This window comes from Meles meles, chromosome X (assembly GCF_922984935.1).
Source record: "Meles meles chromosome X, mMelMel3.1 paternal haplotype, whole genome shotgun sequence".
NCBI lineage: Eukaryota > Metazoa > Chordata > Mammalia > Carnivora > Mustelidae > Meles > Meles meles.
The window spans coordinates 130962435-130985254 of NC_060087.1; the positions used below are offsets into that span (position 1 = coordinate 130962435).

At 60.7% G+C, this 22820-nt stretch overlaps 1 protein-coding gene across 3 annotated transcripts in view; it reads left to right on the forward strand.

The window, feature by feature from the left end:
• ATP2B3 (ATPase plasma membrane Ca2+ transporting 3) overlaps window positions 1–22820 on the forward strand; it is a 58747-nt gene that overhangs the window by 804 nt on the left and 35123 nt on the right. For all 3 annotated transcript variants that reach the window (XM_045995792.1, XM_045995790.1, XM_045995791.1), the window contains exons 2-6: window positions 15907–16258; window positions 20754–20951; window positions 21062–21319; window positions 21591–21716; window positions 22389–22514. In XM_045995792.1, coding sequence (XP_045851748.1) covers window positions 16051–16258; window positions 20754–20951; window positions 21062–21319; window positions 21591–21716; window positions 22389–22514 — 916 coding nt within the window. In that variant the 5' untranslated portion in view covers window positions 15907–16050. The remainder of the gene's footprint in view (window positions 1–15906; window positions 16259–20753; window positions 20952–21061; window positions 21320–21590; window positions 21717–22388; window positions 22515–22820) is intronic.

Sequence of the window (22820 nt, forward strand, 5' to 3'; positions counted from 1 at the left end):
GATGGCTTCTCCTCTGGGCCTCAGTGATCTCTGGGTTTAGGATTCTGGAATTTGGAGGCTGGTGCGGCATCTCCCAAAGGAGGGAGCCCTGGGTCTCCGCCTTGGACGGGCAGAGTCTCTCTCTAGGACCTGGTCCCTTTCCTTCTGCTGGTCCCTGCAGGCTTAGCAGCTGGCCGACTGAGGAGGGGTGGCAGGCAGGACAGAGGCACGGCCCAGGGCTGAGACCTAGGGAGTCTTGGGGTGGGGGCTGGGAAGAATGTGTGGAAACAGTACCTTTGAGGTACCAGCACCCCTCAACTAGGAGCTTGACGCTCCCTGGGGCCAGGCAAGTGAGTGTGCCCCCTCGGTATTTCAAAGATGAGGTCATTGAGCTTCGGACCTAAAGTGGGTTCCCGCTGACCACAGAGACGAGTTCAGCCTTGACCCTGGCCATCCCAATGTCCCCTGGCTCCCAGCCTGGAAGGCAGCCCCCCCGTTCACCCACTAGCTCTGTGCCCCCTTCACCACCATCACCCTTCAGTAGTCCGTGAGCATTTTAAGGCAGAGAGCCCTTGAGTGCCCAGCATAGGCCTGACTCCAAGTGGGTACAGGTTTCTGTGTGGCACGTTCACGACCTTGACCTCACCGAATCTGCAGAATCACCTGAAAGGGAGGCAAGGCTGGGCTCTTTGTTCCCATTTCTCAGTTGGGGTAATTGAGGCCTCGAGAGAAAGGACTTGGCCCTACCTTGACTGGGTGGATGGATGGATGGATGGATGGGGACACTGCCAGGAGCCTGGTGGGGCAGGGCACCTCCCACATGTCCCAACAGCATTCTGAGCAGTTTCCTGGACACCCCCCCCACGCCCCCCCACCCCCGGCCGAATCTCTCTATCAACATCACAAGCAAGGCGCGCTTTGCACTGCCCCCTTTCATAGTCGAAGAAACCGAGGCCATGTGGCTGGTAAGCAGGGCGCTGGGAGCCCCTACCAGAACTGGCCCACAGAGGAGAGGGCTGGGGGGCTGCCAGGGCCTTAGGCTGGCAGAGTGTCTGTGGGTGGAGCTGGCCCCTGGAGAGCGAGCCAGTTGGAAGGGGCTGGTCGGTTTCGGTCCCAGGGCATTGATTGTCCCTGCCGTTGGCCTGGAGGAGAGGGATGGCCAAGGACACAGCTAGTCTTGATCAGATCAACCTGGTCCCTGCCCAGTGCTGCCAGGTGGTTCGAGCAAAGGGGCAGGCAGCTCTGGCACAGAAGTGTGTGTGTGTTGGGGGGGCGCAGGCAGATGGAACTGGGGTGGTGTGGGAGGGGGCTTTGCACAGAGCCAGAAGGAAAGGAAGCCCCCAAGGGTAAGAGTGCCGTGGGGGGAAGCTACGAGCAGCAGGGGTGCGGCAGCAGGACCCTGGCGGGCGAAGGTGGCTGGAAGGGGACGTCTTGGCCTAACCAGGAGCTCTATTTGGGTGCCAGCTCCGGGCTTGACGGTCTTTGTGACCTTGGCCAAGTCCCTTCTCTGCTCCAGGCCTGGGGAGGGTAGGGGTGGGTCTCGGAGACTCTGCTGACATTTCAGGATTCTGAGCTGGAGCTTCGGAGGTTGAATCATTTGCGAGCGAGTGGGGAGAGGCCAGGCCCTGAGTCAGTGAGCACTCTCCATTCCCGAACATCTTCTCCCAGCCCAGAAAGGCAGCCAAGGGTGCTGGGGTCAGCTTTGGCCCCTCCCCCTCCCCCAGCGTGGCTTATAGAGGGGGGCCTCTCGTGATCCCGGTGGACAGGACAAGAGTGCCCTGGTGGGTCGCTGGGGCCTCTGAGAGCTGGTGCCCTTGAAGCCGGGAAAGCCAGGCCTGGCTTCCTCTTCCCGCTTACAGACCAAGTTGTCGGCATGCATGTGGGCTATGCCCACGGCACACCCTCCTTCCAGTTTTAAACTGAGGGCTGCTGTCTCCAGCAGAGGTTACGAGCACATCAGATAACGTCAGTAATGGCAGTAATAAAAACGGCACTAGCCTTGTGCCGGCCACGCTTCTTCCCAGGGCTTTGCGACACTCCCTCGCTTCACTGAAACAACAACCCAGTGAAGAAAGGGCCGTTACTATCCCCATTTTGCAGATGAGCAGACTGAGGCCCACAGAGGTTAGGCAACTTGCCCAAGGTCATGCAGCCAGCAGGTGGCAAAACCAAGATGGGAAGGCAGGCCGGCAGTTGTACACATGAGCTGATTATCGAGGGCACTTCTAGCCCCGGGAAGACCCCGCAGCTCCGAAGCTGAGCCAGCTGGACCCCCATCTGCCCACTGAGAGAAATGGACAAACCGTGGATTTATAGCGATCCAAAGCAAGTTGGGGGTTGATCTACTCTTCAGTAAGTCTGCATGGCCATTCCAGGTCACCTCTATGAAGGCACAGTCTCCGTGTGCATAAATGGCAGCTGATAGACGGGGACCCGGGCTGTGGCAGCAAATGCAGATGCTCAACTCTGACGGCATGCCGCCCGAGAGCCTCATCACTGCCGTCTCCGAGTTGGGCCCACGAGCCAGGCTCTGGCTGTACCTTTGCTAGGCAGGGCGGGCAGAGACCTGGAACGTGCACATATCTCCTCCCCAAACCCGTCATTTCCCAGAAGGCTCGTCGCTGCTCCTCTCTTCCCTGCCCTGCCTGGCTGGAAAGCCCTCCCCTGCCTGTGCGCCTTCTGTTGGGTGGGAGGTGCTGGAAGGTGGCCTGGGGTACCGCCTGGAGAGCGGGATCTGAGCCCACAAGTCACCGGGCTGGAGGGAGAGGGGATCTCCGATGCAGGAGTGAAGGCTGGGCATCCTGCACTGCCAAGCTTGGGAAGGGGATGAGGTCGAGGGCCCATGGCTGAGGTCGTGGCAGAACCCACCAGAGCTACAGGACGAAATGGAAAGGTCCAGGTGGGAGGAAAGCGCAGGAGAGTTCTCCTGATTCCCACCTCTCTGGGACTGGCAGGGGGCTTGGATGGGAACAAGAGGTTTCCAGAGACTTGGGTTGAAACCAGAGTTGGGTGGAGTTATTATAGGTCAGTGTTATTGGAGAGCGCCTGATCTGAAGTGGTCCTGAGCCTTGGGGTCTGTAGATGGGTCCTTCAGTAAAATGAAGCCCCTTTTATCCAAACAAGTAGTTCTTTCCTGCAGCACCAATCTTGAGGCACCATGTGGGGCTTTGCAGTCCAACACGGTAGCCACTAGCCACAAGGGGTAATTTAATTAAAATTCAGCAAAATTTAAAATTCAGTTTCTCAGCCTCAGTAGCCACACTTCAAGTGCTCAGTAGACACACGCGGCTATTGTATCAGACAGGGTAGATTGAGAACATTTCCATCGTTCCAGAAGGTTCCATCACATAGTGCCCCTTCAGAGCTAGGGCAGACTCCAGACCTCACCCGGACCCTGAGCTCACTGCCCTGCGCATCCCCCCACGGCTCCTTGAAAGGGAGTGGGTCAGTGGGTACGGATGGCTCTGGGCAGCCTGTCTGTCCCCTGGAGAGCCTGGGGGCCTCGGCTACCACTGCCAAGGGCTGGCCCAGGTGCCCCCACAAACATGGCGAGAGAGCGCCTCATTCTGGGAGCAGACCTCCACGAGGCCCTGGCACATACTAGCTTGGGGCAAATGTGGATCTGGCCCCGCTCCATTCTGATTAGGCTCCTGCCATGTGCCTCAGGCTCGCTCACCTGGAACACGCCGGCGGGGCCATGCAGCTCCGCACAGATGGGCAAGGTTCTTGGGTTTAAAACAACAACAACAAAAATAACATTGACTTCCCTCCATTTAAAAATAATGCTCTTAACACGAAGACTCATAAAACACGGAGAAGTAGAAGACGGAAGAACCCCCCATCCCATCCCCAGAACGCCAGCCAGGGTTTCCATCTTATTTCTTTACAGAGGCCGTTTATTTTCACATCACTGTAATTACACCACGGGCACGATTGTGTGATCTATTTTTTCCTTCACAGAAGCGCTTTCTTTATTAATATAATCCCTTCCTAAATGAATTTTTTCAAAATGGATATAGTTTAATTTTTTTTTTTTTTAAGATTTTGAAAGCAGTGAAGCCCTTATTGCAAAACTCAAGAAAGAACTTGAACTGGGCAAAGAAGGGACTCCAAATTTATCCGGCACCGGGACGCACCAAGGCAGTCCTCGGGGCTGTCGTTACCGTTTTTAATGGCTGAATAATATTCTCTCAAGAGATGACCATTTGGTTAATTCTTTGGCTGTCTGCGAAGACCCAGGCAATCAGACCCGCTTTGGGGTCATACGTGAGGCTCTGCCGAACATCTTGGTGGGTGACACTCGTCCTGTCCCAAGGAGCGAGCGCCCAGACAGAAGCTCGTCCTGCCAAGCTGTTCTCCAGAAGGGCTCTTTAGGACATCCAAAAGACTGACTCACGGAAGCCTTGCCAGCGTTACATGTTATAAGCAAACAGCCAGGCATGAGTATCTGGGGCAGAAATTTCTGCTTCAGCGTCTATTTCTTTAATTGCTCATCAGAGTGAGCAATTCCCCCACACGTTTACTTCATTGTCTCTCTCTCTCTCTCTCTCCTAGCGACTTGTCTTTTCTCGCCTTTATTTGTTGAGACACTAGGGTTTTTCTTGCGGGTTTAGACAATCTCGACTCATGAACGATATTGACAACGTAGCATACTTGTTGCAAGTGATTTTGAAAATTCTTTGTTCTTTGCCTTTGAATTTTTTCATGTACGAGATAAACACTTTCCGTGTCACCCGTTTTTGTGATTTCTATCATTACTTCCGGGCCTACAAAATCCCTTACAAAAATCTGAGAGCCGTCCTTTTCTTTGTCTGCCCTGCGTGTGTGCGCGCGTGTGCCGCTGTGTGATGCCTCCTTAGTCGAGATGGGTTCTGATGTGGAGTGGGGCCTGTTTCTGAGCTGCCCGTCTCGTTCTGTGGACCTGTCTGTGGGCTCACACCTTGTATCTTTTAATACCTGACCTACAGGTCACACCTTAGCAATCTTAAAGCAGAACAAACCTCCTTTGCTCTCCACAGACTCTGTGGGTCTCCCTAACAGACACACACAGTGCGGGCAGGAGAGTGTGCTCAGAAGCAAAGGCTTCACGGATGAGGACGGCCAGACAGCCCAGGAGCACCAGAGCCTCCTGATTAAGAAACGGAAAAACAAAGCTGGCAAGCCGGGAACCGGGGAGCTGTGGGACTCGCCGCCCTCACGCGGGCTGCCGGGACTCGGGACTCAGACGGTCTTTGGGCTATTCTTCGGGGGTCATGTCTCTGGCTTGCCCCAGAGAGCCACCGCAGTCCATTTTCCCCCTAAGTGGCCTGGGAACACCAGCGATCCCTGAACCATCCCGACCCTGGGCACCCATGGATGCTACCGTTTGTGCGCAAACCCTGAACCGGGGTGGAGACGCGAGGAGCGTCGGCTCTCTGCCGACCCACTGTCTGCGCGATCGCTGGCACGAGCCTGATGGTGGCGTGGGATGTGACCGGGCACGGAGGACCCTTCTCCGCAGTCGACCAGCCCAGCAGAAAGCGCTCAGCGCCCTATAGGTGCGCAGCATGGGGAAGTGTTGGGGCGAGTGAGTTCCGGGCCACGTTCAAGCCTCCACCTGCCACGCCAGGTCCAGGGGACCTGCCCTGACACCGTCCCCTTAAGGGGCTTCAGGTCTGGTCCTCCTAGGAGAACTCAGGGGCCGAATTTCCCATCTTGGTTTGGAGCCAAAGGCCTAGGAGGGAGGCACTCAGTCCAGGCACAGGCAGTCTGGGCTCCTCAGGCTACTGGGGTCCCAGAGCCCTGCCCCGCGAGTGGGGTGACCTCGGCGGTCAGAGGAAGGCTCGTACCTGATTAGCCCAACACCTGCGGTGGGACAGGAGCATAGGGCACGGGCACAGGCACAAGCCAGGGCAGGGTGCCCCCCACCCCACCTGGTCCCTCCTTCCCGTGACCCCCGGGTCTTTGCCAGTGGGTGGGGGTGTGGGGTATGCTGGGGGAAGCTCAGACCCCACCACGTTCTTGTCACAGTCGGGGTGTCCCAACATGAGAGGGGCCCTCCTGCTTCGGCACCACCCCTCCATCCCTCTCGGCACCTCCTAGGCCTGCAAGACCTTCGTGGAGTCTTCCGAGGCCTTTGCAGGAAATGCCTTCTGGTTTCGTGTGCTGGGGTCCTCCGCCAGAAACAAGCTTTCAGTCTCTGGCCGGGCTTGATCTTTCAGGAGATGGCGGCCAGGCCCTTGGTGACCTTCAGGTCCTGCCAGAGTCGCCGGTCAGGGTTGGTGAGGGTGCCTTGCAGATAGATCCCTGTCCGTCACTCTCCTCTACCAGCGCGTTTGGCCGCAGGTGCTCCTCCGAAGTTAGCCTGGAAAGGTGGTGCGAGCCCGTTGGTGTCCGGGTCGTAGACGGCCAGCTCGACTCAACTCCCGTCTTTGGTCTGAACACGGCTTCTCTGCTTCACCAGCACCCTTGCTGCTCCCTTCCCGAAGGAATGGCCAAGGCCAAAGTCTTTCCTAAGTGCTTCGAGTGAGCTGCACCTAAGCTCCCCATACAGTGACCGTCCTGGCCAGCCCTTCCTGCATGTCGTGTTGGCTCTATGGACCTGGCTCGAGCCTCCAGCCCAGTCAGGTCCTACAAGGGTGGAGCCTAAGTTTGCCCCCACATCTCCCATCCCCCACTGGCACCTGGTCTTCCAGACTCTCGCTGGCCACAGGGAAGTGGGTCTCCTTCCCTGACGGTCCTCCTGGCCCCTGACCTTGACCCAGTGAGTCTCCCCAAGCCTGTCTTCCCAAGGGCTTCAGCCTGTTTCCAGAAACCAGATCCTCTCCCCCGACCCCAGGACCCACAGTGGGGCCCCTATGGAGCCTATCCCCAGGAGGGACATGTGTGTTTCCCCGTGGTCTCCTTGTTTAGTCACCCCTGGGCCTGCACTGTCCCGTGGCCGCCAGCTGCCCATAATTCCAGGGGCTTGCAGCTGGCTTAGGGGACTGGCGAACAATGTGGTAGCGCAGATGGAGGTGGGGAAACTTGGGGGAGGCCTGGGATTGGGGACCCCCCATTCAATCCCTGTGGCCTCTACGAAAGCCAGGAGGACGGGGCTCTGCTACCTCCCAGACCTCACTCGCAGTTGGAGGCATGCCCCAGAGGCCAGCCACAGTGTTCCTGGGTCTCCTCCCACCTGCCCCTCCTGAGGCCACAGGCCAGGCCCCCCGCTCTTTGCTCTGCGGGACAGGCCCGGGACCTCACTACCCACCAGCTGCTCGTGGGATAGAGCCGGAGGGGCGTAGGCCACCATGAGCCAGACCACTGGTATGGGGGGAAGGGGCATCGGCTCAGGCTCCCTGCTGCAATGCAGTCCCCTCCTGAGCGGCTGTAATTGGATAATTAGTGTCATTATGCTTCCTGCCCATCAGCTCTTGTCTCCTGCTCTCTCGCACTCTCCTTCTCCAGCTCTCGCCTTCTCTGGCAGGAAACAAATGACTGCCTTCCCCAGGCGGAGTTGCGACCCCTGTAACGACTCTTCAAGGCCCCAGCTGGAAAGGGCCCTCCAAGAGCCACCCGTGGGGGAGTGTAGACTTCCCTCGAGAAGCAGCCTGGGCAGCTGGTGGTCCCCACGGCATCTAGCACTCTCTAGGAAGGATTCGTGGCCCTGGCCAGCTTGAGGTTGACCCCAGAAATGGGGAAGCCTCCAAGCATCGCCGGGTGCCAGCCTCGGACCAAGCAGAATGTTCTGGCCTGGCTAGCGGAGTCTGGTTTGGATCTATGAATTCTGGGATCCAGGTGGGCCCAGAGAGAGCTCAGGGCTTTCGGCAGGTGGAAGGCAGGGGGGCATGGCAGAGGGAGGACTCGATAAGGGGCATCCCCTATCTCATCTTCTTTCTGGGGAAGCAGGCACCCTGGGGACCTTGCCAGGTGTGCGGGTGTGGTGGCACCCTGTCCCCAGAGCTCACAGCAACCCAGCCAGCAGGAAGAAGAATCCAGATGCAAGAGTGGAGACCCAGGAAGGTTGAGTGCCTTGAACCGGCAGGGACAGCCAGCCCTGACTCTGGAGGCCTCACTCCCGAGCCCTGAGGTTTATGGGGACAGATTTCCTGTCTAGCCACTTTGTTGAACTCTTTTAATTGGTTCTAATCATGTGTTCATTGCTTTTCTGGGGTTTCCTGGGCAGTCACTTGGCAGAGGAGCAGTGTAGAATTCTCTGGAGCCAGACCACTTGAGTTCATGTTGGCTTCTGCTCCATGCTGGCTGTGTGACCTTGAGTGAGCTCAACCTCTCTGTGCCTCAGCAGCCTCAGCCCTAAAGCGGGGCCAGTAGCACCGAACAAACTGGTAACAGCGTAACTCCGTCCAGCATGGAGAACAAGGTTTCGTGCCGCCCAGGTGCTTGGCATTGCCTGTGACCAGACTGTTATACCGTCTCTTTCAAGCCTCTCACGGTTCTATTTGCCGCTTTGGCTAGAACTTCCAGAACAGTGTCCAATACACAGGTGAGAGGGAGCCCCGCTCTGGGTCATCACGTGTCCCAGGGAGCCCACAGAAGTGCGGGCCTTTGTTCGGTCATGGAGACTTCGGGGAGGCATGGGGGGGCGAGGCAAGCAGCTGGTGGCACTCCTTCCCTTTAAGGACACAAACCCTGCCATTGGCCCCATCGCCCTTCTGTGCCACGTGTGGTCGCAAGTGTAGTCCAAGAGGAAGCTGCGTCCCTGTCCCTTTGCTTGAATCCCATTGGCCAGGACCCAGTGTCACACGTAGCTGCACCCGAGTTGGGAGAATGTAGTCATTTTGCTGGATGACAAGATGCCTGATTAAAAATTAAAATACAACGTTGGCAAGAGGCGCAGAAATCGGGGAATGTCTAGCAAGTCTCGGCCACAAGGTCCTGGGGGTTCGTTGGTGCTTCCTAAAGCTATCTCGTACAGCCGGAATGCAGCCGTGGAGGCCAGGCCTTCCCCAGGTGTTCTGGCTCTCTTCTGGTCTCTCCTGAGGACAGGGTGGGCTCAGTCCCTCTAGAAAATGCGCGTGGCAAGTGGGACCGCACTTCTTCCAGGCAGAAGGGCAAGAGCGGGTGGCGGCGGCCACCAGTGAGCCCAGCTGCCCAGCTTCTCTGCATCTCTGCCACGTAATGGGAGGACCACGGAGCTTCGGCAGGATGTGGATGGTGTCAGAGGTCACCGAGCGCAAAGGGAGGGGTAGGGCAAGTGTGGAGTGGTCCGCTAGGGTTTCCATTTCAGAGAGTGGGATGCCTGCCATCACCGGACCCAGAGCAAAAAGGGCGGTGAGACCCGCTCAGTTTCTTGAATGTGCTTACATACAGAGCCCATGCAATGTGCCCTCCTAGCCACGTGCAAGCACACAGGTCGGGGGCACGAAGCGCATTGCTACGTCGTCCCCACCATCCTTCCCCGGAACCTTCCCATCTTCCCGGACTGACGCTCGGCCCCCCTTGGACACCGGCGCCCGCCGTCCCGCGCCTCATCTCTCTGCGCCCCACTGCTCCGGGCGCCGGGTCGGATCGGGCTCCGGCAGCACCGGCCCTTCCGCGGCCGGCGTCCCTCGCTCTGCAGACGGGCTCCCGGGCTCACCAGGGTCGCGGCCGGCACCCGAGCTCCCGCCTTCTGGACGGAAGAACGTGCCGCTGCGCGGAGGGACCCCGTGTGGCTTCTCCGTTCATCCCTCCGTGAGCCCTTGGGGCCCTCGGGGCTGCTCCTGGGACTCCTGGTGCTACGAACGTGGGTGCACATCTCTCCAAACCCCTGCTTTCACTTCTTTGGGGTACAGACCCGGACACGGAATTGCTGGCTCCGATGCCAAGTGTCTTGTTCTTTGAGGAGTTGTCTGCTGCCTTCCTTCCCAGCTGCAGCACTTTACGTTGTCCGCTGGGGCTTGTCAGAACTGGAGAATTCTGGGCCTCCCCCTACCCCGGGAGCCGCTGAAGGCAGGCAGATGTGTGGCATCAAAGCCGGCTGGGCCCTGGGATCCCCGGGCTGAGGGCTTTGCAGACTCCCAGTGCCACCGTCTTCTGACTACGACGCTCCGACCGGGACTGAGCCTTTTTTCAAGTCCCCCTCCACGTCTGGCACCCGCTGCTGTAGATTCAAGTCCTGGGCCATGAGCTAGCCAGGGTACTGTAGATGTTCGCCCACCTGTAGGCAAGGGCTAAATTAGTTGAACGGAGGTTTCTCTGGCTTCCAGAATCCTCCTTGGCTCAGCTCTAATTAACAAGGACTTTCAGTGCCTGTGATCTGTACATCTGTCCTTCTCCTGGCCTCAGACGGTCCTTTGAGTCTGGACTAGGCACTGGATGGGAAACATCTTTGCCCTTGCCGGCAGCCCCCAGGGAGTCCCCGAGGTGGCCCTCTGGCCTGGCTATGGCCTAACAGGCCCTCCGTAGGGGCAGCCCTGCAAGGGCAGGGGGCCGTGGAGGCGGGCGTGTGTGCTTGAGGTCCTGAGTTCGTGAGTTCGGGGAGAGGGTGCCCTGGGGCTGGCGGGGAGTGGGGGAGGGGGGGCTGGCCCTTTTCTGCTCTTACTGTTTTTGCCCAAAGCTGTTCCCCGTGAGAGCTCCTTGGCGTGCGTACAGATTGTACCAGGAACAAGGGGGAGGAAGGAACGGGGGGGGGGGGGGCGGGGGGAGACTGTCCCTTTAAATCTGTTTTCTCTGTTTTATTTCCTTCTTTCTACCCATCCTCCTCCCTGGGATGTGAGGGCTCAGGAGCTGCAGTGACGGTGCCTCTGAAATATTAATGAGGCTCTTCTCTGCCTCAGCTCCCCCGCTCCCCTCCCCGCACGGGCTCCCTCCCTGCTCTGCTGAATGCAGGCCTCATCCTGGGAGCCCTCCTTTCCCCTACCAGGTGCTCAGCCAAGGTGTGTCATGCACAGGGGAGGGGCGGAGCCAGGCAGTAGGGAGAGGGCCTGGCCAGGGAGGGGGGCGGCGTGAGAAGGGGTGCCCAGCCGCATCTTCACCTGCCTGAGATTAAAACCTGGCCCAGGAGAGGGCAGGGCTCAGCCGCTGGCATTTCCAGGGGGCCCCTGCACCCACTCCCACCTCCCCCCTGGGGGGCCACAGCCCACATCTGGGCCAGCTGCCAGTTGGTGGGGGGGTGGGGGGCTTTTGCTCTTTTTTTCAAGAAATCCCCACAGCAAGTCACGTTGCTGATCCGTGGGTCCTTCTGGAAGGCATCCCTTCTCGGTGGGTCTGTCAGGAGCTGGCAACGGGCAGTGTGCCTCAAGGAGGGCCGAGGCGGAGGGCACGTGCGCACGTGGGCCCTCGGGTCCACATCTCTCACCCTCTGACCCCTCCTCAGATGTGACTTGGCTCTGCTGGCTTGCGTGGGGCTGACCCCGCGGCTGAGGGCACCATGACTTGGGAGTGACGCAGAAAGCTGGGACTTCCCGGCTTCTAGTCGGCGCCACCAGCCATGCTGCGTTCATCATGGGGACACATGCCCACTCGGACCCCAGCGACTGCACACTGGTGGCAGTGAGCACTGGCTACAAACGCATTGCCCCCTCTGACTCGCGGGATTTCATTCCTCGTCCCTTCCATAAAGGTGAGGAGGAGGTGGCTGCGTAGATCATGGGACCAGGCCCCCTGGGGGAACACAAGTCCTCTCTCTCCTGGCAGCCTAGGGGCTTAGTTGCTACCAGTTCATGACTCTCCTCAGGAGCATGGCGAGAAGGGCCAGGAGGTCTGGGATCGTTGAGCCTCCCTGAGCCTCAGCATCCACATCTGTGAAATGGAAAGCTGTGTTCTTGCCCCCTTGCTTGTGAGTGGCGGTGAGGGATGAAGACTCCTGGGTTTCCCATCAGATCCATGCGAGTCTCAGGGCCTGGGGACAGGAGGCGTCAGGGTGGCAGTTGTGTGACAGGCCTGAAAGTCACAGGGCAGGAGTGAGGCAGGCCAGGGAACCTGCCACAGATCTGTACACTAGCCTTGTGCCAGGAGAGAGCAAATACCATGAGGCACGAGTCGGTCTCTGTGGAGGTTTGCAATTCAACTAAGCCAGTGAAGGTCTGAAGGATGAAAGAGTACCAAAATGGTATGTTCCCTTCACTTTTAGTGCCTGCAAACCGTTCTAGGCAGCCAGCCCAGGCCAGAAAGTCTCTGTCAGGCCTGCAGAACTGATAGGCCCGGTCACTTCTCTTCTTGGCCATGCCAGTGATGGCTACTGTCCTTATTCAGAAGGAGGGAGGCAATTGCCTAGGCTTAAAGAGAACCCAGAATAGTTTGATCTCTACAGCAGCCAACAGTCACGCAAGACAGACTTTGATTTAACTGATGGCTCCTGTCTGCCCTGTTGCCTATAGAGTGAATGAAGACGAGGAAGATTAGCATAAGCACAGTGTTTCCCAAGAGGGGACCCCCACGCCAGACCTGGGTGGAGCCCCTGGGCACACTGACAGTGACCTGCTGGGGGTCAGGGCATTCCTGTGCCTCGTCCCCGTGCCCTCCCTCGAGCTCTTCAGAATGGCGATCCCCCATAAAAGGCCCCTGTTCACCGACTCCTCCAGGGCCCGTCCCTGCCCAGGGCTGACCGTGTAATGGACTTCCTGCCAGTTCGATAACCGCCTGTCTCAAAAAGCTTGCGACCCTAAGAGCAGGGAAGACACGCTCCCAGGTCACTGCGATGCTGAGCAGAGAGGAATAGGGACAGCGGCCGGATTACAGACTCATCAGCGATCAATTTTGGCAGAGGCTCTGTGGAGAGTGTTCTGCTTGAACCGCTGCTCGGATTTGTCAGAGGTCATCAGGTAGAGCAGGGACAGAAGGCCATGCAGGGCAGGGTGCATCCGGAGCGCAGGGGGCTGGCCAGGCCATGCACTGGGGCAGGGCGGGTGGTGTCACGGGTACGCCAGTGTGAGGTCCCGGCGGAAACAGGACGTGGGGCTTTCCAGAAGCCAGTGCAGCTTGGAGGCAGCGAGAGTAGCAGTGCGGGAACCAGGAGAAGCGGTGGCCCAGAGCAGGGTGGTGACAAGCTGTCCGACAGGAGGGAAACCGATGAGGGGGAGATGGAGACCTGGGGCCTGCTTGGCGGTGGGGGTGGGGGGGGCTGAGGGCGAGGCTGTGGGCCCGGCGGCGGGTGGGGTGCCAGGGGCTACCAAAACTCAGAGGGGCAGCAGCGCCGGCTGAGAGGAAGTGGTGAGGGCAGGAGCGCCCTGCGTCCCACAGAAGGTCAGGCTTCGCCTCCCTGCCTGGTTCCCTTACCATGAGTCACCACTGGCCCAGTGATGACCGCACAGCAATTCGGAGCAGTTCAAGGACCCGCGTGGCTGTCTGGGCCACTGCTGTTGCTTAATGGAGGGCAGGGCTGCGCCGGGGCCACAGTACGGCCCAGGAGGGGAGGACAGAACTCACCTTCAGGGAGCCCTGTTGGGGTGGGGGGTAGGGGAGGAGAGGGCTGTGCCTCGGGCGTGAGCAGGTGTATGATGGTGTGAGCTCCACCAGCATCGGCCCCCGAGCCCACGCACCTCCGGACCTTTTCCTCTGCCGCCCCCCCCGGAGCCCTCGAATGCCATCTGGGTGGGGCTGGGCACCTTCCAACCGAGTCTTCTCCAAGTGGGTGTAGAGGTCAGAAAGCTAAAAGGGTTCCAAAAAGGAACAAAATCATTCATCCGGCTGCGCTTCTCGAAAGAACCCTGGGAAGTCCCTAGGCAGCTCTGTGGGGCCACGTGGGCACCTGGCTGGCCCCTGGGGCCCTGGGGCCCGAGTGGAAGGGGTGGAACGGAGGTCAGGGGCCTCCCTGCCAGAGGCATCGGAGCCTGGGCTGAGTGTGGCCATTGCCTCAGCCTGGGAGGGGGCGCCCACCGCCTGGGCTGACGGCATGGGGACTCGGCTCAGGGACGATTGCCGCACATTCTTGCCAAATGCCCGCTACCCCCAGCCCTGCCAGGACTCACACCTCACACAGCCCATTGGTTGGTCTTCTCTCAGCGGCCCTGCTGGCCTGGGGCCTTCTCCCAGAGCGACCTGCGCCTCTTGGTGGGCTGACAGCAGGGCCTGCGCAGAAGAACCAGACCCTGCCCCTCCGCTGGGGATGCCGACCCGGCACTGCCGGTCCCCCAGCTCGTCGCGCTGGGAAGGGAGAGACACGGCAGCGGCGCCCAGGGTCAGAGAAAGGTGTGCCCAGCAGGGGCACTGTCCCGGCTTCTGCCCCTCCAGTCTGTCCCTACCTGGCAGCCCTGGGCTCCGTGATGGCCCGTGTCACCTGTGGCCCCACGGGATCTGCAACCCCTGGCTCCCACCGACCTGTCCTTTTACCTGCCTTCTCACTAGCGTCAGGCCCTCTTCTCTCAACGTGCGCCTTCCAAGAGGCCTTCCCTGGCTACCGCCTCCCCCGCAGTGAAACCATTTTCTTTGTCAACTCCTTCCTCTGCTGGGGACCCGTGTCCCAGGCACAAGAATCCATTCAGTCCTGTCACCTCTCTGTCCCCAAGACAGACGGCCAGTGCGGGCACATAGTAGATGCTCAGTGAGGATCTGTCAGATGGCAAACTGGAAGGACGGGCCGTGGGGAGTTGCGTGGGCGTGGAGAGGACGGTGCGTTCTCTTGTCTGCCATTTTGTTCCCACATCATCCGGCCACGAAGGCTGCTCCATGGGGAGACAGTCTGGAGGATTAACACTTCGGTGCCCAAACTTAAAGAATGTTGACCACTGTGGGTGGTCATTTTCTGGGCTGCCTCTCTGCGTCCCAGACCTCACAGGTGGGTGTTTTTCTAGACAACACGGAGCCAGCGTCCAAAGGAACTGGGGCCCCCATGTGTCCTGAGGCCCCTCGGGGCTGTAGGCATATGGAAATGGTCCTTTTCTCCCAGAGACCCTGGTCGTGTCCCCTGAGCCGAGGCCGTAGGACTCGGTGCTATTGTGTTTCCGTGGGCAGTTCTAATGAGAAACCTGGGTCGGTGGCCAAGTTCTGCTTCCGAGAAGATCCTTCTGAGCCCAGAGCCTCCCCAAAGGTGAAGGATCGGGCCCAACAGAGCCATGCTGTCAGGAAGCCTCTTGCTGCTGTGAAGGCCAAGGCCATGTGCACTGAGACTTGTTCAGTCGCGGGAGTTTGACTTTTGGGGCTGCTTCCACTCATGCTCTCAGCATGTGTGTATGTGCTGGGCAGCCCTTGAATCCGCCGTCGGGGGGGCAGAAGGCTATGGAGGGGAGTGGATGGCTGCGTGCTGTGGCGCGGGGTGATGGGGAGTCACCGGTGACCTGAGCCCTGTCCGCCACCTCTCCCTTTCTACTCCCTTTCTCTCCTCCTTCTCCCTATTCCCCCCTCCCTTCCCACTCCCGCCCTCCTTCTCCTGCCTCCCTCCCTCCCTCCCTCCAGGCCACCCCACCTTTCTTACCCCAGCCCCCCAGGCACCCTCAGGGCAGCAGAGACCCCCTGCACACTAAGCCTTGACCTGGCTCCCAGCTGGCCCTGTCCGCGGCGGCTTGGCCTGCTTCCCAGACGCCGTGCAGCCCCAAGCCTGAAACCGTGAGCCACAGAGGCTGAGCCAGAAGACCGCTGCCACCACCACTGTAGGGGATTTCTACCTGCCATGGTGGGCCAGTCCTAATCAGGCGAGCGCAGGGACACGCTTTCACTCAAAGTGGGGCAGAGACATGGGGAGAATTGTGGCACGGATACCCCCCCCACCTGCGCCACCGTTCAACCCCAACACATCACTTCTGCTTCAGTGGGGATTCCTAGACGGATTGAGAGGTGGCTGCAGACCGCTTCTGGGAGACACTAAGGCTTCCTCCTGCCCCACCTAGGCAAGTCCTCCTGCCTTGGGTGGTCATGCCGGGAAGGACTAGGGGTTGGCCTGCCAAGTGGGCCTGGCAGGGCATGAGGGCCACCAGCCCCAGCCTCGGAAGTGAATCTTGCAATCAGTAACTCATGGCTCAGACTGAGTGCAGACCTGCAAAGAATTCAGTTTTGTCTCGACTTTGCCCCTGGCTTCTTACCTCTCTCCAGGTGTCCGTGTTCAGCCACGTCCCCACCACAGCTCCCTCCACGACACTTCACCCAGACCCTGGGACCCCTGGCGGCCGCCTGCCCCTAGCCGAGGCTGCACCTGTGAAGAGGTCAGGCACCCTGTCCTCCAGCACAACAGGCAGGATGGGCGACATGGCCAACAGTTCCATCGAGTTCCACCCCAAGCCCCAGCAACAGCGGGAGACCCCCCACGCAGGCGGCTTCGGGTGTACCCTGGCCGAGCTGCGTTCCCTCATGGAGCTCCGAGGGGCTGAGGCGCTGCAGAAGGTCCAGGAAGCCTACGGGGATGTCAGCGGGCTTTGCCGGAGGCTGAAGACCTCACCCACAGAGGGTAAGACTGCCAGCAGCGCCCTGGCGCAGGCCGTGTGTGCGCCAGGGACGTACGGCCATGGGCCATCTGACGCCCCCGCCCCTGTCTTCAAGGGGCATCCTGAAGATGTTCCGTACCCCCTCCCCAGGGCAGGCCTGGCCAAGGTGGTGCTCCTGACCCTGACTGTGCCCCCCCCACACCGTAGCCACCGTGCCCCCCCCCCCAGCAAGAGATGCTCTGTGTGGGGCGAGGAGGTCATCCTCTGCACACCAGGGGTCCTCGAGGAGCTGTGGCCTGAGCCCCTCCGTATTCAGCAGCTGCTCTTTAATCCTGATGGATTAAAGAGCCATCGAGCAACAGAGAAGGCCAAGGGAGAGGACAGCACGGTGTCGGCCTGCGCGTGTGCACTGGGCCCCCAGCTGGAACTCCAGAAGCCCTTCTGAGCAATGGGGTGGGACAGCCTCCCAGCGCAGAGGAGAAGGAAGAAAGGGCCCCTGTCTGTATGCCCCAGGTGCCCTGTGTGCTCAGCCCTATGTCCAGTTGAGGCGCACAGGAAGAGGCCGGGGTGTAGGGGATCTCTCTGGAAAGCGAGGGGAGCAGAGTGCTGAGCACAGTTGCCGCTGGCCACCGCTGTCCCACAGAAGGGCAAGCCTCAGGCAGTATGGGTCTGGGGGGAGCTGCTGCAGGGAGCTTAAGGAGGCTGAGGAACCTCCTCTAGAATGTTCCAGAGGCAGAGGCCCAGTGGCCATCTTGGGGCCCTGCCGCTGCCCTGGAGCCCTTTCCCCCCTGCCCTGGAGGCCAAGCTCTGGCCTGCCCCGCACCAGCCTTTCCCAGCCCCGCCTGCCGAGTCTGCCGGGAGGCTGGGACCCCCAGGAGCCGGGTTTGGCCCCAGACTCCAGGAGTTCCAGTGTTTTTCTGCCCTGGCTGGCTCCTCCCTGGCAGGACTGCTAGGGCCGTCCCAGCCCAGTGCCAGGCCTGTTCTCCACCAACGCTGGTCGATCGCAGCTGACACACCTTTGTCTACCCCGGGCCCTGGCCATCATCCTCGTCCCCTGCTCCCTGGCCCTATCCATCTGTGAGGCCACATGGGCTGGAGCAGGGGGCAGAGATGGCCCACCCAGGACATGGTGGGTCCAAGGGCCGGGCGAGAGGGTTCTCACCCAGCGAGGCCAGGAACTCCCAGCCGCACCGGCCTTCCCAGGGCCGCCTGGATCTCTCTTGCTTGTGCTCTAAAGGGACCCAGCCTGGTGTGTTGTGTTACCGGGGCAGATGGCTTGGCTCAGGGCCAGAGGGATCTCTCTCCTTCCCTCCTCTTTACCCCCCCCCCCAACCAGGATTTGGGGCTGGGGGGAGGCTGGGGTGGAGGGCCATTTAGCCACAAGGGCTATGGCCTCTTCCAGATAAAAGGAAGCAGATGGGCTTCAGCTGGCAGCTCTTTCCTCTGCCTGTCAGGCCTTGTTAAATATTTAAAATGTCAAGGCCCCTGGGAACCTGCCTGATTCTGCCACAGTGCTCTCCGGAGCCTGCCCGGTGCCTGTGGAGGGGCAGGCATGGAGAAGGGCAAGCGCCCAGGTGGGCGGCCTGGCCGCAGCAGAGGGATCCAGCCAGGCCTGATCTCCACCATGAAGCATGGGCACTGTGATGACTACCCCTCCCATCCCCAAGCCTGGGAGCCCCCGCCCCCACTGCACCTGCTGCCTTGGCCCCGGAATGCTGGTCCAGATGTCCCCACTCCTGCCCAGACACAGTGGCCTCGGCTTTGGGCCCCTCCCCAAACCGCATCCCCAGGCCCCCACATCAATCCCCTGTCAAGGTGTGCTGGCAGACCGGTGCTTTGGGGAAGGCAGCGAACCTGGGGAGGTGTGTGGTGTACTGGGGGAGGAGATTCCGGCTGTTCCTGGCCATAAGCACATCAATGGACTCAGCCTTTGTCACTATCCAAGAGGATTCCAGAAACCAGGGAACCTGGGTCTTGGGCCAAGCTCAGTGGTAAGCCCCCTGGAAGGGCCCAGGTCCCAGCCCTTCCCCTGTCTGGCCTTTACCAGCAGGCATGGAAAGGAGAGGGCAGATTATGCAGGAACCACACGATGTGGGCCTAATCCAATTCCGATGGCATCTGGCCTCAGCTCTGGGTAGGGCGCTCATCTGTGTCCATGCCAACCAGCCGGCCCCCACCCCAGTGCTCTGGCCCTGGGCCACCGTTGGGGGCCTGCTGGTCAGGCACATGCTTAGAACGAGAGGGGCTGCGCCTGCCTTCTGGTGCCCGCATGAGCACCCGAGCAGCTGCTGGGACCCCTGAGCCTGGCAGAAAGACCACAGCCTCCAGCTGGTGTAGAGCAAGCGAGAGAGAAGCATTGCTAGAGCATCAAGGGCAGCTCAAGGCCAAGGAACAGGCTGACTGTGGGAGGGAGGGAGGAAGGACTGGAGCAAGCTTGCTCCTGGGGAAGGGCCCCAAGGTCCTGGCTTCCGTAGGGGGACAAGCCATGCCGGCAAGGTAGGCAGGATGCAGACTTACGGGGCCATGGGGACCCGTGTCCTTTCTCAGGCTGGGATCGTGGATATCCTGGGGGTCTAGGAGGGTTCATAGTGCCTCCCTAGTACTTACCCCACGGGTCATATGTCTTGTAGCTTAAAGACACAGGCCCCAGTCAGGAGTGGGGCACCGGCCCTCAGCTAGGCCCCCAGCCCCTAGGAGCTAAGGTCTGAGCTTCTCCCAGACACCCCGCTGGAAAGTTGCAGCCTCCAGAAACTTGAGCCCCGGCGGGGCCCAGGCACCATGAGGCCCCGGGGAGAAGGGCAGGGACAGCTGCAGCTCTGCTAGGTGGGGGCACAGCGTGTGATCATGGCCAGCTGGGGAGATGCCGGGCTCTTGTCAGGCCTTGTGCCTCAGGTGGGTCCCACCCTGCCCCTCCCCCAAAGCCATATGTCCCCGCCTAGTGGACACCCACCGTCCTTCCTCCCAAGGCCTCTGCATTCCACTTAGCACTTCCTTGCTCTCAAGTCACCTGGGGGCCAAGCCCCATGTGCCTTCCCAAGCCAGCTGGGAGCACCTCGTAGGCTGGGGACCCCCACCCCCATCTGCCCTGCCAGGTGCTCCCTGCCCCCTCAGGAGGCCAAAGGAGTCACAACTCCTCAGGACTGGGAACTGCAAGGCACCATCTGTCCACTAGGTGTCAGTGTAGGGCTGGACACTTGGAGGACAGGCCTAGAAGGCCGTAGTATCCTGAGGGCTGAGGGCAGGCCCAGGGGACTGTATCCCATCTGCCTACCTCAGGGGAAGGTGGCCTAGTGGGTATCTGGCCTTGGGAGGAGGTGGCCTGGATGTCACTCCCACATGGAAGTTTCTGGTAGCTCTAGAGGCAGAGAGACCCAGAAGACTCAGTGCGGGCGTGGGTAGAAAGTGGAGTGTCCCGAGAATGGGAAGTAAGGTAAGGGCTCAGCTTCCAAATGCCGGAGCTCACCCCTTTGCGGGTGTTGATTCTGAGTCCTCCATCCCAGCCCCAATACAGTAGCTTGTCTGGGATGTGGCGGGGCCGCCCGGCACTCTGAAGGTCTAGATCAGGACCCTCTCAGCCCCTCAAGCCCTCCTCCACCATGCATTATCTGCTCCGGCCACAAGGGGTCCCCACTGAGACCAGCTTTGTCATCCTTGACCCTCCTGGTCCTCCGCCTGGTGGCCAGGGGACACCGTGGCATGAGCACGAATCACTGACAGTCCCATTAGCCTTATAGATGTTCCCACCTCCCTCCCATAGGAGGCAGTAGGTGCTCTGAGCTGCGGGGCACAGTGAGGGGCGGGGATGGGATGTGCCGTGGGTGCCAGGCCGGTGCTCAGCAGCGTGGGAGAAACAGACAAGGTCTTTGGGCGGCTGGAGCCCACCCTCCCCCAGATCGGGTCAGATGATAAGCGCTCTGTGTCCGGCACACGTAGTTTGGCTGTGCCCCACTCTGGGTGGCTTAGCTCCTGGCCTGGGGTCAAGTGCCCAGGACAGCACAGCGTACGAGGCCGTTTCCTCTTCTGAACCCTGGAGGGTTGGTATGGACACGTCGGCCCACTCACAGCACCCCCGTTCCCTCCAGCCCAGTCCTTTACCAAGCCCTGCACCCCTGGGAAAGCCTTGGCTGTTCCCATCCCAGGCCCCGCTGGGTCCCCTCTGCCCACTCCCCAGGTTGGCTGTCATTGCATTCCTTCCCATCTGCCTTCTGAAGGGACCCAACGTAGCCCATCCACATCCCCGGGCCTATCGGGGGAGGATCCGGCCCTCGGGCCCGCTAGGGGCCCCACACCAGTGTGTGTTGTGTCCGGGCAGCTGGAGTGCCCGCACTCACACATACGTGCCTTCAGAGTTTGTGGAAAGGCCCGCGGCACCAGGCCAGGGCCAGTCCGCCTTCCAGGAGCTCTCAGCGCCAGGGCTGAGCGCTATGGGCGAGCAGGGCAGGAAGGGGCAGGGCCTCGTGCCGCTGCTCTCACCCATCCTTCTTCCGAGTCCCCGCTCTCCATTCCTGCACCCCCCAGGCCTGGCCAACAACGCCAACGACTTGGAGAAGCGCAGGCAGATCTACGGGCAGAACTTCATCCCCCCCAAGCAACCCAAGACCTTCCTGCAGCTGGTGTGGGAGGCCCTGCAGGACGTGACCCTGATCATCCTGGAAGTGGCCGCCGTCGTCTCCTTGGGCCTTTCCTTCTACGCGCCGCCGGGAGAGGAGAGCGAAGGTGAGCCGGGAGAGGGGGGCCCGACGGGAGGGCAGGGCTGGGACCTGAGCCGAGGGACCAGAGCATGACTCTCCCGATACCCCATCCTTCCCTGCCGTCCTCGGGCACAGCATGCGGGAACGTGTCAGCCGGGGCGGAAGATGAAGGAGAGGCCGAGGCCGGCTGGATCGAGGGTGCCGCCATCCTGCTGTCGGTCAGCTGCGTGGTGCTGGTCACGGCCTTCAACGACTGGAGCAAGGAGAGGCAGTTCCGGGGCCTGCAGAGCCGCATCGAGCAGGAGCAGCGGTTCTCAGTCATCCGGGATGGCCAGCTGCTGCAGGTCCCGGTGGCCGCCCTGGTGGTGGGGGACATTGCACAGGTCAAGTACGGTGAGTGCCTCCAGTGCGGGCCTTCCCCCGCCCACCCCCCACCCCCTGCCAAGGAGCATGTGGGCCTTCACCTGTGGGAGACAGAGCCCCCCAGAAGGGCGGGACGACGGGGCTGGGTTGGGTGAGTCTTCCCCCAGCAAGGAGGAGACTGAGAGAAGCAGGCCCCACACACTGGGTTCGAGACCTCCCCTGGGGCAGGGGGGAGGCAGCAGGGAGGGGGCCGCCTGGATCCACACCCAGCCTGTGGTTCCAACTGCCCGGCTGGCCCTAGGAGACCTGCTGCCTGCCGATGGTGTGCTCATCCAAGGCAACGACCTCAAGATCGACGAGAGCTCCCTGACCGGCGAGTCGGACCACGTGCGCAAATCAGCGGACAAAGACCCTATGCTGCTCTCAGGTGAGGCCTCCGGGCACCGGCCAGGCCACCTCCTGGACCAGCTCAGCGCCGCACAGCCTTGGAGGCCACCTGGGCCGGCCACCCCCTCAACCAGGGCCTCCTGAGTAGCCCTTCTGGTCAAAGAGTCTGAAGATTTTGCCGTGTCCCCAAAAGGGGCCAGAGTGGACTGTGGGAGGCATGATGGGGGCAGCTCCAGCCACTGGGACAGGAAGGGGGTGCTCCCATCCCTGAAGAGCCCCTGATCTCCTGACCACAGCCCCTGGAGGCGAGGCCTGGCTCTGGGTCAGCACAGTGCTGTGCTCCTCCCCAGCCCAAACACTCAAGAAGAGCCAGTGGGGGTAGTGGTCCCTTTCCAGAAGGTTTGGGCTTGGCCCGGGGTTTATCCCAGTGGCAAATGCAGGGTGGAGCAGGACCGAGAGGCTGGAGGCCCCAGGTGGGCGCTGAGAGGACCTCATCTTGGGCCTCTGGGCAAAGCAGCTGCTCCTTTGGGGCCTCCAGGTCCCCTCCGGGCCAGGGATGAGGCTTCAGCCCGGTCTTAGGGTCAACATAGCCCCCAGGGGCCTCCAAACGCTGAGTCCCTGCTTCTGGGATTCGTGCGAGAGAACCTGTAGGTGTTCAGCATGCCTCCTACCAGCGGAGCAAATCTCTGTCCTGGTTCCCCTGTGTTGCCAGGTACTCATGTCATGGAAGGTTCTGGAAGAATGGTGGTGACTGCCGTTGGTGTGAACTCCCAGACAGGCATCATCTTTACCTTGCTTGGAGCCGGTGGAGAGGAAGAGGAGAAGAAGGATAAGAAAGGTAAGGAAGCGGTGACCTCCAGTTCCCAGTGCCAGCGGGGCTGGCCCTCTGTGTCTGCAGCCTGCTCTTTCTTTTATATCTTGCTCCAGCTCCAGGGAGAGCCAGCCCTCAGGGGTGGGAGGTAATACCCGCTCTTCTGATTCCTTTGGGGGACCCCTCTCCTGGGGTCATTGCCCCAGAGCCAGCGGGTCGGCGGGTCCCCCAAGTCTGTGTAAGGGCAGTGATTCCCCCGAAGGCTTTGGGAAGTGTGTGCCAGGGTGGGGGAAGTGCCCCGGCTGGGCAGGCTTGGGGTTGGAGGGACAGGGG